Consider the following 17,882-nt stretch of genomic DNA (forward strand, 5'->3'; position numbering starts at 1 on the left):
CAAATACTGTATTTATACCCAACTTTTAAATTTTTTTGGTCTTTTTTAGGGCCACACCTACAGCATATGGGGATTCCCAGGCTAGGGGTCGAATTGGAGCTGTAGCTGTCGGCCTACGCCACAGCCACAGCAACGTGGGATCCGAGCCACATCTGCAACCCATACCACAGCTCACAGCAACACTGTGTCCTTAATCCACTGAATCAGGCCAGGGATCAAACCTGCGTCCTCATGGATGCTAGTCAGATTCATTTCCCCTGAGCCATGATGGGTACTCTTACACCTAACTTATATGAGGTACTTAGAGTAGTCAGAATCATAGAGACTGAAAGTAGAGTGGTGGTTGCCAGGGCTTGGGGTGGTAGAAGAATGGGGAGTTATTCTTAATAAGTATAGAGTTACAGTTTTACAAGATGAAATGAATTCTGCTGATGAATGATGATGATTGTACATTTGTAAAAATGGTAAGATAGTAAATTTTATGTTATGTATATTTTATCACAATAAAGCATTTAAAAAAAGGTATGTCAGTTCTTACCACTTCCATTCAGTGTAATTCTGGAGACTCTATCCAGTGCAAGAAAAAGAAAGCTATCCCAATTAGAAAAGTAAAACTAAATTTGCAGGCAGTTTAACTGTTTATGCATAATAATCTGTGAAATCTAGAAAAGAGTTATTAGAATTAATGAGTGAGTTTAGCAAGGTTGCAGAATACAAGCTCAATATGCAAAAATCAACTAGTTTTTATTTACTAGTAATAAATAGTACAAAATTGAAAATTAAAAAAACTGCTATTTATGGAGTTCCTGTCGTGGCACAGTGGAAACCGGTCCAGCTAGGAACCATGAGGTTGCAGGTTTGATCCCTGGCCTCGCTCAGTGGGTTAAGGATCTGGCATTGCCACAAGCTGTGGTGTAGGTCGCAGACGCAGCTTGCATCCTGCGTTGCTGTGGCTGTGATGTAGGCCAGCAGCTGTAGCTCCGATTAGACCCCCAGCTAGGGAACCTCCACATGCTGCAAGTGTGGCTCTAAAAAGACAAAGAAAACCCAAAAAACCCTGTTACTTACATTAGCATTAAAAATATGCAAAATTTGTACAGAAAGTACAAAACATTCCTGAGAGAAAGAAATGGAGAAATAAACTTCATCTATGTGTTGTAAGAATTAATACTGTTAAATGTCTTTGCAAACTGATCTATAGACTGAACACAATCCTGACCAAAATCCCAAATTGAAAAACAGATTCTAAAAATTATGAACCTTTGCTCTTTGAAAGATATTGTTTAAAGAATGACAATATTAATTGCATATTGGGAGAATTTATTTGCAAATCATATATCTGGTAAATGATTTGTTTATAGAAGATATAAACTTTCAAAACTCAGTAGTAAGTACAGTAACTCCCCCTTATTCTTACTTGCTTTCCATGGTTTCTGGTAACCTTGGTCAGCCATGTCTGAAATAGTAAATGGAAAATACAAGTAAACAACTTACAGTTTTAAATTGCATGCTATTCTGAGTAGTATGGTAAAATTTCATGTCATTCAGCTTCATTCCCCACTGGGATGTGAAGCATCCCTTTGTCTAGCAGATCCATGTTGTATATGCTATCTGCCTGTTAGTCACTTAATAGACATCTTGGCTATCAGACTGGCTGTTGGTGGTGTCACAGTGCTTGTCTGACTAATCCTTATTTCACTTAATAATGGCCCCAAAGTGCAGAGTATTGATGCAGGCCATTAGAGTAGTCTTTTACAGCGCTTAATTTATAAATAAAACTTTATCATAGGTATGTATGTGTAGTATAAAAATAGTTTTTACAGGGTTTGGTGCTATCTGTGGTTTCAGGTCTCCGTTGGAGGCCTTGAAACTTATCCCCTAAGAATAACAGTGGAATACTGTAAACAATCAAATAAAAATATGGGCAAAAGATTTGAGCCAGTATTTTATTAAAGAAGATGCACAGATGTCAAACACATGAAAAAATGCTCAGTGTTATTTGTCATTAGGAAAATCGCAACACTTTTTAGAACAGCTAAAATTAGAAAGATTGACTATGCCAAGTGTTGTCAAGGATGTGAATGAACTGCAAGTCTGAAACAGTACTGGTGGACATGTACCAAAGTATATCAACTTTTTTTTTAAGTTTATTTTTTAGGAGTTCCCTAGTGTTCAGCAGTTTACAGATCCAGTGTTGTCAGTGGTATGACTTGGATCGCTGTTGTGGGATGGGATTGGCCCCTGACCCGGGAACTTATATGAGTTGTGGGCAAGGCCAAAAAAATTGTATTTTTAATTGAGAGACAGTTGACATATATAACATTTGTTTCAGGTATACAATATAATGATTCAGTATTTGTATATTTTGTGAAATTATCACCACAATAAATCTAGTTAATATTTACCACCATACATAACATTTTTTTCTTGAGACAAGAACTTTTAAGATTTACTCTTAGCAACTTTCAAATATACATTACTGTCTTATTAACTACAGTCACCAAGAAGAATATTATATCTCCAGAACTAATTTATTACTGAAAGTTTGTACCTTTTGACTACTTTTACCCATTTTGCTCACCCTTAAGCACCCACCCTGCCTCTGTGCCACCAATCTGTTCTCTGTATGAGTTCAGTTTTTGTTGTTGTTGTTTCAGATTCCACATATGAATGAGATCATAACGAGATCATAACAATATTTGTCTTTCTCTGACTTATTTTATTTAGTAGTATGCCCAGAAGGTCCATCTGTGTTGTTGTACATGGCAAGATTTTCTTTTTTTTTTTAATGACTGAATAATATTCAATTGTATACATAGACCACATTTTCTTTATTCTGTCCTCCATCACACATAGGTTGTTTCCATGTCTTGGCTATTGTAAATAAGGCTGCAGTGAACATGGAGGTGCAGATTTCTTTTCCTATTAGTGTTCTCATTTCCTTTGGATAAATACCCAGAAGTGGAATTACTGGATCATATGGTAATACATTCACTTTTGAAAACATTTTGGCAGTTTTTATGTATCAGTGCATGAACAGATACACAAATTGTGGTATATCCATACCTTGTTTACACTGTTTGATGTAAAAAGGAGTGAACTGTTGATTACAGAACAACATAGATGAATCTTAATTATTCTGAGTGAAAGAAGCCAGGCAAAAATAAGTACATACTGCGATTACATGTATATAAAACTCTAGAGAAAAATTCAGCTTAATCTGTAGTCAGAGAAAGCCAGTTGGTGGTTGTCTGAGTATGGGTGTGGAAGAGGGAGGGAGTGATTACAAAGGAATATGAGCATTTAAAGTTTTAAAATGAATGCATTTTGTATAAAATATATTTCAGTAAGTTTGTTAAAAAGTATTCAAAAAGAAAAGGTAAGATCATTCATAAAGGTGCAAAAGTTGGGAATGTGGCTGACTTATCGATAGCAGCATCAAAAGCCAGAAGATAGTTGAATAACTTAATTCCAAGGGAGGAAGACCTCCTGTCAACCTGTATTTTTATACCTAGTGAAATTGTCTAAAAATAGTGAACACAGAATATATTGATGGACAAATGAAATCAATGTTAACCTCCAAAAGACAAAGGAAAATTCTAAGGGTTGTATTTTAGACTAAAGGAAAATAGTCCTCAGGGAAACATGATGATAATGTTTAGGGTGTTTTTCTATTACCATTTAATCTGATACTGTACATGCCAGTCAGAGACATTCAAGACCTCTGCCACATCTAAGACAGTATCTTGGCTGTAACAAAATACAGTAGCATTTAGACCACAGCTAAATGTTGTACTTATGGAATCTTGGCTTCGATGCAGTATTTCAGAATTTATACAGAGTAAAATACAGCCAAGTTTTATTTATTTTTTTTAATATTTAATAGCACCCTCCCTATAGCACCTCTTATTCTTCTAATCCTGCTTCCCAAAAGCAGGGATCTGTCTCTTCATTTCCCAATCCTCAGTGTCTAAAGTCTGAATATTTGTTAATATTTTTCTGTCTTTTTCTCTTAAATATGAGACATTAAAATAATTGTTGTCAAATTTTTATTGTTGTTGTTCTTGTCAAACATAACACTAATAGGAAAAACAAGAAGAAAGTGAGCTTCGTTCTCTGCCACCTCCTTCACCTGCCCACTTGGCTGCTTTAAGTGTTGCAGTTATTGAATTAGCAAAAGAACAAGGAATAACAGATGATGACCTCAGAGTCCGTCAGGAAATTGTGGAGGAAATGTCAAAGGTCGTAACAGCATTTTTACCAGGTACAACTTCATTTTATACTTAATTTTAAAAGCCACACTTTTAAAAACTTTTCCTCTTGCTTCCTCTTCAGCTGAGGGTAGATTTCTTAATGTTTTCTTTTCTCTTTTTTCCTCCATCTTAAAAGTAGATGAATTTAATTATTTTAAAACTTTTGGGGGAAATATTTCAGAAAAGGAAAATGAATTATTGTACAGCTTAATTTTTGTAATAATAAAAAAAAGATTTTAAAAATGCCTAATGCAAGGTTAGTTGCTTAGTAGTTGGTTGTTAAGTTTTAATTTTTCATTATAGTTTACTTCTGAATAGACATTTTGATCATATTATTTTCAGTATATACATTTGAACCAGTCACTGAATAAAATTCCTATTGCTTGATAGTGGGGAAAATTAATTTAAGGATGTTAGAGGTAAAATTTGCACTTTTATTTATTTATTTTTTGACTCTTGCTCTTTCTTTACAGAAAGCTTGTTTTGGGTGCAAGGGGGAGTTGGGCCAGGTTTATTATAGACACTTATGTGTAGATTATTTGCTTGGCCCTCATCTTTTTTTGCATTAATACTGAATTTGAATAAATTTGTATTAAATAAGACTTGTTTCTTATGACCAGATGGATTTTGGACAGTTGATAAATTATAATTTTGTATAAAGATGTGAGATTTATAAGAAAGAATAAAAAGTTGAAATTGAAAAAAAAATTTTTTTGCCTTTTTTTTTTTTTTTTTTTTTTTAAGGCTGCACCAGTGGCATATGGAAGTTCCCAGGCTACGAGCTGAATTGGAGCTACAGCTGCTGGCCCACGTCACAGCCACAGCAATCTGGGATCCAAACCACGTCTGTGACCCCCACCACAGCTCACGGCAATGCTGGATCCTTAACCAGCTGAGTGAGGCCAGGGATCAAACTTCATCCTCATGGATCCTAGTTGGGTTCGTTAACCGCTGAGCCACAAAGGGAACTCCTGAAATTGAAAATTTTTTATTTCTCCCTTTTCTGTAATGTAGTTTTCTATCTATATTGATACTAATTTAAATTATATATGGGAATAATTCACTATTATTATAAGGATAGAAATGAGATATTTATAATTTTAATGACTTGGATGACTTTCAGACATTTTCTGAACTTGAAAAGTAGACTTTTACATATACAGCTGAGTTTATAAACTTACACTTTGAAACATACTAAACCTACCTTATCAGTCCCAATCATGTTATTTTTCAACTTGCTCTCTGGTGAGATGCTGTAAAATTTTGTCTTAGGATTTTTTTTTTTTTTTGCTTTTTAGGGCCGCACTCACAGCACATGGAAGTTCCCAGGCGAGGGGCTAAATCAAAACTGTTGCTGCCAGCCTACACCACAGCCACAGCCATGTGGGATCCGAACCATGTCTGCAACCTACACTACAGCTCACGGCAACTCTGGATCCTTAACCCACTGAGTGAGGCCGGGGATCAAACCTGCATCCTCATGGATACTTTGGATTCGTTACTGCTGAGCCACAACAGGAACTCCTGCCTTAGGATTTTTAAAAATAACGTAATTGGTAATTTACGAAAGATGCTGGTAGCCTTGAAATCTAAGAGATTTTTTGATTTTAGGTTTGCAATATCAGTTGACTTGGCTTCACTTTGTGTCTTTAAGAGCTTTGGCTGAGTGTCTGTGATCCTTTCCTTATTTAAAGTGCTATTTTTGGGAGTTCTGTTGTGGCTCAGCAGGTCAAGAACCCGACCAGTATCCATGAGAATGCAGGTTTGAACTCTGGCCTCGCCCAGTAGATTAAGGATCCGGTATTGCCGCAAGCTGCAGTGTTGGCCACAGAATTGGCTTGGATCTGGCATTGCTGTGGCTGTGGTGTAGGCTATCAGCTGCAGGTCCAATTCAACCCCTAGCCTGGGAACTTCCATATGCTTTTTTAAAAGACAAAAATTTGGTGCTATTTTTTATATAAATATAAATATCTAAAAAAATGTAGTTTGTGAGTAAAAATAGCTATAAATAGATTAGTAATTCTTTACTGTTACGTATTAAACGTGAAACATACTTCTAGTCATTTTAAAATGAATTATTACTAAAATTTTGTTTAGACACAGAGCTTATGTGAGTTGTTTCTTTCTGTCTTCTCTGGTCCTGAACCCTGTAACTAAGGGTTTTTTTTTTGTTTTTGTTTTTTTGTTTTTTTTTTATTTTGCAAGTTAGTTAGGAAGGTGGTTATTCTTCCATCATTGTTGTACCAGAATTGGAAAACATAGAATTGTGTGAAATTTTCCTTCTGCTATTTTTTTGAAATTCTCATTATTTGCATGCTGTTTCATGCTTTGATATTTTTCCTTTATTTTCAGAATGTTCACTTAGGTTGTATGGCTCATCTCTCACCAAGTTTGCTCTGAAGAGTAGTGATGTTAATATAGATATAAAATTTCCTCCCAAGGTAAGTAATTAGAAAAGAACCTTTCTTGTGTAGTTCTTAACCAGTGCTTGGTGTTTTCTTTTAATTGATTATTTTTTTAAAGAAGATGAGGGGGACTATAAAACTCTGACTTGTAGAATGTTAGCCATCATGATTAAACATTGCTTATGGAGAATACTTTCTCGGTGTCAGACATTGGTGGAATTAAAGGAATAAGGGACAGAAAAAAAGGAAAAGAAGTCAGTCATAAAAAAAAGAAAGGGAAAATTCTTATATTTGAGCTTGTTGAACAGTTATTGTTTATGGTAAGCAGTATAGAAAGAGGAAAGAATTTTGAAATTATACATCTCTGTTCAAATCTTGGCTGCAACGAGCAAGTTACCTGACCTTTTTGAACCTCAGCTCCCAATTTCCAAAATAGGGGTAATAATAACTTTTATATTAAATAAGATGATATGTATCAAATTTTTTGTATAATGCATAGTACATTATGGGTAATTTCAGTAAGTAGTTGCTGGGACGATTAGTAAAATACCAGTATTGTTTAGCATTGCTAGCATTGCTTGTTTACTGACATATCTGACATTTAAAATAATCTGTTTAGGGAGTTCCCATAGTGGCACAGTGGAAACGAATCCATGAGCATGCAGGTTCCATCCCTGACCTCTTTTCAGTGGGTTAAGGATCTGGCATTGCCGTGAGGTGTGGTGTAGTTCACAGACACTTGGATCCCGCATTGCTGTGGCTGTGGCGTGTGTAGGCTGGCAGCTGTAGCTCAGGTTCGACCCCTAGCTTTGGAACTTCCATATGCTGAGGGAGCAGTCTAAAAAGCAAAATAAATAAAAATAAATAAATAAAATAATCTTTTGACATTTTATGTGTTTTTAGATTCTTTTTTGGCTGCCCCACAGCATATGGAGCTCCTGGGCCAGGGATCAGCTCTGAGCTGCTCTTGTGACCTACGCCACAGTTGTGGTAGTGCAGATCCTTTAACCCACTCTGCAGGGCCAGGGATCAAACCCAAGTCCTGGTGCTGTGGAGATGCCACCAATCCTATTGCAACACAGCAGGAACTCCTGTTTTTAATTTTTTGAATAACTAGTTTATGCTCATAGGTGTTCGATGTGGGTGAAAATTTGATGTTTTAGTTTCTAGTCTGATACAATCCTTAACTTATACGTAATGTATGAATATTAAATACTTTTTAAATAGTAGCAAAATACACATTTAAACTAAATATTTGACATGCATATTATTTTAAGTAATATTTTAATTTATGCCTTTTTGCCGTGCTGCCAGTTGTCAGTATCCCTTAAATTTCTTACCTCAACATCTTCTCTTTAGAAATAAGTTGGTAAACTAATTTCCTTTCGATTTGTTTAGCTGTGAAATTGCAGAATCTTTTCTCACTCTAAGAACTCATTAATTCTAGGAGCATTGCTGGAGTAATAGCACTGCATGATTTATTAGAATCTACTTCCATGAATAAAATTTCTTAACATAAAACATTATTCTGTTTTCATTATTTTATTTTTTTTAATTTATTTTTTTTTTATTTTTTGCCATTTCTTGGCCGCTCCTGCGGCATGTGGAGGTTCCCAGGCTAGGGGTCCAATAGGAGCTGTAGCTGCCGGCCTACACCAGAGCCACAGCAACATGGGATCTGAGCCGCGTCTGCAGCCTACACCACAGCTCACGGCAGTGCCGGATCGTTAACCCACTGAGCAAGGGCAGGGACCGAACCCGCAACCTCATGGTTCCTAGTCGGATTCGTTAACCACTGTGCCATGATGGGAACTCCTGTTTTCATTATTTTAAAATACAGAGCATTGGAGTTCCCACTGTGGCTCTGTGGGTTAAGAACCTGACTAGTATCCATGAGGACACCAGTTCGATCCCTGGCCTAGCTCAGTGGGTTAAGGATCTGGCATTGTCATGAGCTGCGGCATAGGTCAAAGTTGTGGTTTGGATCTGGTGTTGCTGGCTGTAGGCTGGCGGCTACAGCTCCAATTCCACCCCTAGCCTGGAAACTTCCATATGCTGCAGGAACAGGTGTAAAAAGAAAAAAAAAGTACAGAGCATGATTTTATTCATGTCTAATGAAATTGAATTATCTCTAAAGTTCTGCAGTTTTAACTTTGAAGTTGGTATACTGATCTAATTTTAAACTTTTTTAGATGAATCATCCAGATCTTCTGATACAAGTGCTTGGGATTTTAAAAAAAAGCGGTGAGTTTTTTTTTTTTTTTTGAAAAGTTGTTTTTCTAAAGAAAATTCTTCAAGAATATTTGCTCTGTGTTGCTTCCATATGGCTAACCAACTTAAACTAAAACTGCTAGCATATTTGAGTCATTGTATTACAAATGGATATATACATACACATATGTGTTTAGTAGGTATACTAGAACATTTACATGTCATATCAAAAGTGTCTTATTTCAAATTGATGTATCAAAATCAGCCATCTTTTGGGTAATTTTAGAATGCATCTATTCATTGTCATATCCACCATGCATAATGCAATTCCTGAAATACAGGGCTTCAGCACATGTTCTTTGAATAAGTGATTAATTTCAACAAGTAATACTAAGAGATTTTCTTTCAACTTCAAATGAAATAATATCCATTTTGTTGAGATATTTTATGGCATGGGGTCTACCTTGGAGATGTAGAGAAAGACTTCGTAGTGGAAACGTGCTTCACCTGTTAGTCCTTCCTTAGGATCTTTGATTGGGCTGATTCTTTCTTTGTATAGTAACCGGAAATGGGACCAGCAGAGTTAGCCTTTTACTGCCATGGATAATTTAAAGGAACTAAATTGTTAAAGCTTTGTAGGTTCTCATTCCATGACTCCTGTGCAAGTAGCCCTCAGAAGTAAGTGGTGTTCTCTGTTAGCTAACTATGAAGGCTTAACAACTTTGACTAGATTCTGTACTTACTTGGAAATATTCAGACTTTTAGGGATGTTAAAACCTTTCTTCTTAAGGTGATTATAATGTTTGGACATTATTTGGGACTCTGCCTGTGGTTTGTGATAATACAGCAAATGGCACCAAGAGAGGTAAGAGATTCTGTTGGATTGATGCTCATAATGAGAAGAGTGGATTATCCCACAGATGCAATGAGAGTGATTTTGAGCAGGAAACTATTACTTAATGTTTACCACAGAATAAACATTTAAGAGATGCTGACGTTCACTTACTTGTTTTTTTTCCCCCTTATTAGTATTATATTTGGATGTGGAATCTGATTTTCATGCTAAAGTTCCTGTTGTGGTGTGCAGAGATCGGAAAAGGTTGGTAATAATGAAGAGAAAATAAAGTATTTTTTAAAATAATAACTAAATATGCAGTGAATATCTCTAAGGGAGAAAATTTTCATTTTAGATTTCTCCTTGGGTTAACATGTCTAAGCTAATTTATATTTATTAAGAACAGCAAGCCTGGAGTTCCCATTGTGGCACAGCAGAAGCAAATCCGACTGGTATCCATGAGGATGCAGGTTCGATCCCTGGCCTTGCTCAGTGGGTCGGGGAGCTTACGTTGCCGTGAGCTGTGGTGTAGGTTGCAGGCATGGCTTGGATGCTACGTTGCTGTGGCTGTGGCATAGGCCAGCAGCTGTAGCTCTGTTTGGACCACTAGCCTAGGAACTTCCATATGCCGCAGGTGCGGCCCTAAAAAAGCAACCCCTCCCCCCCAAAAAAAACTTTTTGTTTTTCAAGTTTATTCACCCAACCAATTGAATTGTATTGAGCATTAACTGTATGTTAGGTACTGCTTTGATTATTTCAAATATAAATAATACTCTCTCTTCTCAAGGAACTCACTATCTCTTAGAATCTAGTTTTTAATTCACTGAAATTGAAGGAGTCATTGAAGACTAATCTTGGCTTTCTGTTCAGATATTTATAAGACTGAGAGAGCAAAATGCCTTTGACAAAGGACACAAAAATAATCCTTTTTGAGACCAATGTGGGAGAGTTGGAAATAATACAGAAACAATGAAGTATTATTTTCTTGATTGTTAACCATTGTTTCTTACATTTTAAGATTAATGTATTTTCTTATTCAAAGCTAGAAGGCCTGTGGAGGTCTAGTTCAGCTTACTTCTTTTCTTAGAAAATTGAGGAGTTCCCGGGTGGCCTTAGTGGTCAAGGATTTGGTGTTGTCACAGCAGTGGCTTGAGTTTAATTCCTGGTCTGGAAACTTCCACGTGCCATCAGGGAACTCCAAGCATTTGTTTATTATGATCTCTTCGATAGTAACTGTGGTAAGTGGAGAGGAGTAGCCATAGGATTTGAAGTATTCTGGTTTTAAGGTATTAATACAGTGAAATTTATTTTTTTTTTATTCACAGTGGTTTACTCTGTAGAGTGAGTGCAGGAAATGATATGGCATGCCTCACTACTGATTTACTTGCTGCTCTTGGCAAAATGGAACCTGTCTTTATTCCCTTGGTGTTAGCCTTTCGCTATTGGGCTAAGGTAAGTAAAGCAGAAGAAAAAAAAGTACCTAAAATATAACTCTTATTTATTTATTTATTTTGGCTGCAGTGTGCAGCTGCTTGATGTGAGATCTCAGTTCCTGGACCAGGGATTGAATCTGGCTACAACAGTGCAAGCACTGGGTCCTAACCACTAGACCACTAGGGAACTCCCAACTCAGGCTTTTTCTTGGACTAACATGTAAAATATATCATAATATGTGGAAATAAAATAGTTATCTGGGCTAGACAGAAAGTGGTATGGTGGGTTCTGATAATGGACAGGAAAATAAAGTTTCATAGGCATGTAGAATGACTGGTATATTTAGAATTTTTATTTATTCTACTTTTATTTATTCTACTAATTTAGAATTTTTATTTATTCTGTACTCTTTTTATGTAGTATAGAAATGTTCTCTTTCACATCTTGATATTTGAGACTCAAGTTTTCACTTTTGTTGTAAATTAAAGTTGTAAGATTGTATGTTATGGTTAGCTAGTTAAGATTTTTTTGTTAGCATATTTTTTCCCAATCTCCATCTTAAAACATTATTCTCTTTCCTCTGAATTATCGATAATTTGCAGCAATTTCTGAATAAACACCAGCTAAGAAGTAGTATATGTTTCCTAAATTAGAATTAACTTATGTTATTAAAAGCTGTGGTTCCCTCTATGCTCCAGGTTACCCCAGAGATAGTGACGAATGGTAAAGTAATACTTTTGATTAAAGGGTTCTCTCCATAGTTGGGAGAGATCCAAGTGGCTGAATAAGGAACAGCTTGAAAAGTAACTCGAGTTCCCGTTCCCTAAAAACGAATCCGACTAGGAACCATGAGGTTTTGGGTTCAATCCCTAGCCTCACTCAGTGGGTTAAGGATCCAGCATTGTGATCAGCTGTGGTGTAGGTCACAGATGCCGCTGGGATCTTGCATTGCTGTTGATGTGGCCGTGGTATAGGCTGGCAGCTGTAGCTCTAATTGGATCTCTAGCCTGGGAACCTCCATATGCCATGAGTGCGGCCCTAAAAAGCAAAAAAAAAAAAAAGTAGGGAACAGTCAGAAAGCCTAAAGTTGGGGTGTGTCTTCATACCTAAGGTTTAGTGTTTGCTGTTCCCTTTGTCTAGAATGTTCTTAGCCCACCTATCCAGAATAGTTCACTCTTGCTTTTTTTCAAGTTTCTGCTCAAATTTCAGCTTATCAGAGTTTCCTGAATCACACATAAAATAGCATTGCCTCCATCTCTTTCCCTGCCTTTACCTTGCTTTATTTTGTTCATAGCACTTACTCCCCACCAGCTGTACTTATATATTTACTATGATCTCTTTTCCTTCTGAAATTTTAAACCCTGCAAGGTCGAGGATTTTAGTCTGTTTTATTTATTAAACTGCTGGTCTCAATGTTTCTTACTTTACTGTGGCAGTATAGAGTAGGCACTTAATGCATATTGGTTGAGTACATGGCCCAGTTTCTTCAGAAAGGAGATTTTTAACCCTTGGAAGTGACTGGGAGTGGTGAACCAGTCTGAGGGAAGGTGTGTATCTCTTAGTTATCTCATTATATTCTGTGCCTAGCATAATGCCTGGCATACTACAGAAATTTAGTGCATGAAATGGAATAAAGCAATTCCAAATCTAGTTTTGGTTTTTTTTTTTTTTTGGTGTTTATTTTTTTATTTTTTGCAGGGAAATTTTGTTTTATTATTTTTTTAAATAGTTATTTCCCCAATGCAGTTTTTTTCCTACTCTATAGCATGGTGACCCAATTACACATACATGCACACATTCTATTTTTGCACATTATCATGCTCCATCATAAGTGACTAGACATAGTTCCCAGTGCTACACTGCAGGATCTCATTGCTAATCCATTCCAAAGGCAAATCTAGTTTTTATGCTAAATATTTATGTCATTTTGAGCAAGGTACTTCACCTGTTTGAGGCTCAATTTTTTCCATCTGGAGAGATTATGAATAGGAGATAATAAGAACATACTTTGAATTCTAATGCTACATATGTATATGTATATATATATATATATATTTTTAATTGGCAAGTGATATTGTTTAAACACTGATAAGTCAACAGGAACAGGAATGGTGTGACAACCCTAGTAACAAAAGTAGCTCAGAGTATGGGATGAGACTGGTAGATAAGGCATAGGCATCACTCAGGAAACTGAATGAACTCTAGGAATGGAGGAATAAATATCTGCTTCTTGGATGGTGCTTTTCATTATTACTTAATTTTTTAGCGGTAATAAATAGTCTTGGTTTTCTCCCAGACATTCTTTTCTTAAGTAAGCAAACTATGTTAGATGACTATAAGTGGTATTCAAGTTATTTTCATTTGGAAAAAAAAGGGGGAGCCTATAAACTTTGTTTCCTGAAGTGGCTCTTTGAAAAGATTGCTCAAATTTATATTGTTTCTAAACATACCAATCAAGAAAGGACACTAAAGAACATGTTACTCAGCTGGTTGCAGAGTGGTTTCTTTTGTTTCCAGCAGAACAGTGGGTCTCATTTTTGACAGCTGTGTTAGTTGCAAAGAGCTTTTTCCCATGATTTTCATTTTCTGAGTTTATTGTAAAAAACCTAGAAATGATTTCTCTCAAATAATTCCTTCCAAAGATTTGTTACAGAGTTCCCATTGTAGCCCAGTGGGTTAAGGACCCGACATTGTCTCTGTGAGGATGTGGGTTGGATCCATGGCCTCACTCAGTGGGTTGAGGATCTGGCATTGCTACAAGCTGTGATGTAGGCCACAGTCACAGCACTGATTCGACCCCTGGCCCAGAAACTTCCATATGGCACAGGTGCAGCTGTAAAAAGGAAAAAAAAAAGTTTTTTTTCTAACAGATTTATTTATCTTGAAGTTTTAGTTCACATTATACATTATTTTAGTAAACAGATTTTCCATGATTTGAAGGCTAAAAAAAATTCTAGATGTATGTATGAATATAATCTATTCTTCTAAGTGATATTATGAAATTGCTGTTGATTTTTCTCTGGCTATCTCCACTCTGAAGTAGCTATATTCTTAGCATTCAACTAATAAATAGTTTTCTAGTAAAGCCTATTAATACTCTGGGCAGCAGAACTCTTAAACTCTTAGCCTTAGCAGTCCGTTATAGTCAAGTTTCCTGACTCAGAGCCACTTTTTGTGATTAACATGTTTTTTACTGTATATATTTAAGGTATACAACTTGGTGATTTGATACATGAATACTTTGTAAAATAATCACCAATCAAGCTAATTAACATATCTATTACCCTACATAGTTACCTTTTATGTGTGTGTGTGGTGAGAACATTTAGGATGGGACCTCTTAGCAAATTCCATATATACAGTATAATATTGTTACCTATAGTTACCATTCTATACATTAGATCAGTAGAACTTAATTCTCTTTTTTTATACCCCTTGACCAACATCTTCCCATTTCCCTCTACCTCAGCCTCTGGTAAACACCAGTCTCCTCTCTCCTTCCATGAGTTCGACTATTTTAAATTTCTTGTGTAAGTGAGATTATTATAATATTTATTTTTTTGTGCCTGGCTTATTTCACTTAGCATAATGTCCTCTAGGTCTATTTGTGTTGTTGCAGATGGCAAAATTTCTTTCTTTTTTACGGCTAACATTTCATTGTATGTATATACCACATTCTCTTGATGCATTTATCTATCCATAGACATTTAGGCTATTTCCATATCTTGACTATGAGACCTCTGAGACCTCTTTGTTTTAAGAGCTCTCTTTTAAACTACCTTAATGTTATTCCTCTGATAGTATTAGCAGCTTCTATGAGCAGTTCTTTATAGTTGGAAAGAAGTTTCTAGTTAACCTGATTTATTCATTCGGCAGCATACTGTTTGTTCTAATACCCTTGATAAATGAGAAATTACTCTAGTGGAATATTTCAAACTCTTTTTATAAAAGTTTTTTTTATCCTCTTATTTTTAATTATATTCTTAAATTTACTTAAATCTTTAGTGATTATTACTTAGTCTTTATTACCTGAAGAAGAAAATAATAATCCAATTATAGAGTGATCTTACTTAAATACATGCAAAAGTCTAAATAATGTATAGGCAACTAGAATATATCAATGTATCATTGACCATCCAGAATTTATTTCAGGAAATAAGAACAGTTTAATATTAGGAAATTTGTTAACATAACTATATTAAAAATTAAAGCATAAAAGCAGAGTTCCTGTCGTGGCTCAGTGGTTAACGAATCCGACTGGGTATGATGAGGTTTTAGGTTCGGTCCCTGGCCTTGCTCAGTGGGTTGAGTATTCAGCGTTGCCTTGAGCTATGGTGTAGGTTGCAGACTTGGCTCAGATCTCACGTTGCTGTGGTTCTGGCATAGGCTGGTGGCTGCAGCTCTGATTTGACCCCTGGCCTGGGAACCTCCATATGCTGCCAGAGTGGCCCACGAAATGGCAAAATGACAAAAAAAGAAAAAAAACCCACAAAAGCATTGCAGTGCTGAAAAGGTGCATTCTCCCTAAAAAAGAGAAAACAAAAGCAAAACTCTTAAGTAAACTAGAAATGGAACTTAATAGGCTGTTTACAAAAACCCAAAATAGAACAGTAACAAACATTATCAAAAAAAGTGAATTGCTCAAGCCATGTGTTTTAAAATAAGGACTGTTGCAGAGGTTCACCGATGATGTTACACATTATTTTGGAGATTTAAAAAAGATGCAACAAGAAAAGAAAATGAAATGAAATAATGATTATAAATATTGGAAAAACAATAGCATTTTCTCTTTGCTCATGATATGATTGTATACCCAGAAAACTCTAGTTAAAAACAACTAGGATTAATAAGAGAATTTGTGGTGACCAAATGCAATATAAATATACAAAAGCCAGTAGTTTTTCTCTGTCATAAAAATAACTATATACAGTAGAAACAGGGAAAAATACTACTTTCATGACAGTGACAAATCATAAAATACTAAGGAATGAATTTAATAAGAAAGGTACAGAAAAAAAAAGTATATTATTGAAAGGTAAAAACAAAGTCGAAACACATTTATCCCTTAAGCAGTTGTTATTTAAATGCCTCGTGCTAGATGCTGTTCTAGGTGTTAGAAATATCTAATAAGATATACTGAGTCCTGCTGACACAAACCTTACAGCTTGTGGAGAAGCAGACAATAAACTAATACATAAATAACACAATATGCAGTAGAATTTAGTGCTATAAAAATGAGATGATGTAATAAGAGGATTACATTACACTGGATGGTGACTGCATGGTCATGTCTTTGAGGACATGATATTTAAACTCAAACCTGCATAACCAGCTACTTGAATGAGGGAAGAGCATCCAAGGGTAGCTAGTACAAAATCTCTAAGCTAGCTCATGAGGAGAGGAAAGGAAGACAAGAGTGGCTGAAGTGAATCGAGTGGGAGTGAAAGTTGTAGGAGATGAGGTTAGACAGATACTTTCAGTGGTAAGGAATTTGCTTTTTAATTACTACAAATTAATTGTGTGGGAAAGCACAGGATGAGTTTTAAAAGTGTGTATGACTTGATGTGATTTATGCTTATAAAAAGTCCTTCTGGGATAAAGAGTAGAAATAGGAGCCCAATGAACAAGCTGTTGTGGTAGATCAGCTAAGGGAGGATGATGAACTGCTAAGTTAGAGTGGATATGAAGCCAGGTATATTTAGGATAAATTTTGAATATAAGACTTACAGAGGTATTGGATATGAGTTGAGGGAAAGTGAGTAATTGACAGCTTTAAAATTTTTGGAAAATACAAATTTCTTGGATAGGGAGATGGTTCTGCTAAAATGTAAAATCTCCTTAAGTTAATTTTCATATGTACACTAATTAGAATTACCAAAAATTTTTCATTAATTATGATATAATCTTAAAGTTAGCATGGAAGAATGAATGTTGGAGAATGGCCAGAAAAATTGAGAAGTAGAAGACTAATGAAGGAGGATGTACTTTATCCCTGTAAAACTGCTTTAGTCGGATTTCCCATTGCAGGTCAGTGGAAACGAATCTGAGTAGTGTCCATGAGGACACAGGTTCAATCCCTGGCCTTGTTCAGTGGGTTAAGGATCCGGCGTTGCTGTGAGCTGTGGTGTAGGCTCAGATTCTGCGTTGATGGGCTATTCAACCTCTAGCCTGGGAACTGCCATATACTGTGGGCGTGGCTCTAAAAAGACCAAAAAAAAAAAAAAAAACCCCACAAAAAAACAAAACTGCTCTAGTCAAGTGTATATATACCCTTGGCATAGAAATAGTCAAGTAAATGCATGGAACAGAATAAAAAGTCCAGAATAGAAAGTTCCTAGTGTAAATGAGATTTTAATGTATGAAAAAAATAAAAGATTTTATTTCAGTGATAAAACAATAATTTAATAAATGGTACTATCACAACTGTATCTTTTTTATTAGAGTTGATTTACAGTATTCTTATATCTTTCTTAAAGAAAGTAAATGTAGGACCCCCTTTTTAAAAGGAAGACATTTTTATTTTTTTAATTAAATTTTTAAAAATTACAGTTGGTTTACAATGTACTGTCAATTTCTGCTGTACAGCAAAGTGACCCAGTCATACATATATACATTCTTTGTCCTGTGTTATTGTCCATCATGTTCTATCACAAGAGATTGGATATAGTTCCCTGAGCTATATAGTAGGACCTCATTGCTTATCCATTCTAAATGTAATCATTTGCATCTACTGACCCCAGACTC

At 35.7% G+C, this 17,882-nt stretch overlaps 1 protein-coding gene across 23 annotated transcripts in view; it reads left to right on the forward strand.

Moving 5' to 3' along the window:
• The window catches only part of TUT4 (terminal uridylyl transferase 4), a 150,527-nt gene that overhangs the window by 58,642 nt on the left and 74,003 nt on the right, over window positions 1–17,882 (forward strand). For 22 of the 23 annotated variants that reach the window (XR_014808270.1, XM_021096637.2, XM_084965065.1 and 19 more), the window contains exons 5-9: window positions 4,087–4,264; window positions 6,606–6,694; window positions 8,851–8,902; window positions 9,899–9,968; window positions 11,030–11,156. Coding sequence is in view for 22 of the 23 variants with exons in the window: in XM_021096637.2 (XP_020952296.2) it covers window positions 4,087–4,264; window positions 6,606–6,694; window positions 8,851–8,902; window positions 9,899–9,968; window positions 11,030–11,156 (516 nt within the window). In the remaining variant the exon portion in view is untranslated. Of the gene's footprint in view, window positions 1–4,086; window positions 4,265–6,605; window positions 6,695–8,850; window positions 8,903–9,659; window positions 9,735–9,898; window positions 9,969–11,029; window positions 11,157–17,882 lie in introns of all 23 variants that reach the window. The other variant, XM_084965066.1, reaches the window with a different exon arrangement.

Source organism: Sus scrofa, chromosome 6 (genome assembly GCF_054392235.1).
Source record: "Sus scrofa isolate SSC_HxYL_T2T_F1_AM1 chromosome 6, Sscrofa_HxYL_maternal_Yorkshire_Landrace_v2.0, whole genome shotgun sequence".
NCBI lineage: Eukaryota > Metazoa > Chordata > Mammalia > Artiodactyla > Suidae > Sus > Sus scrofa.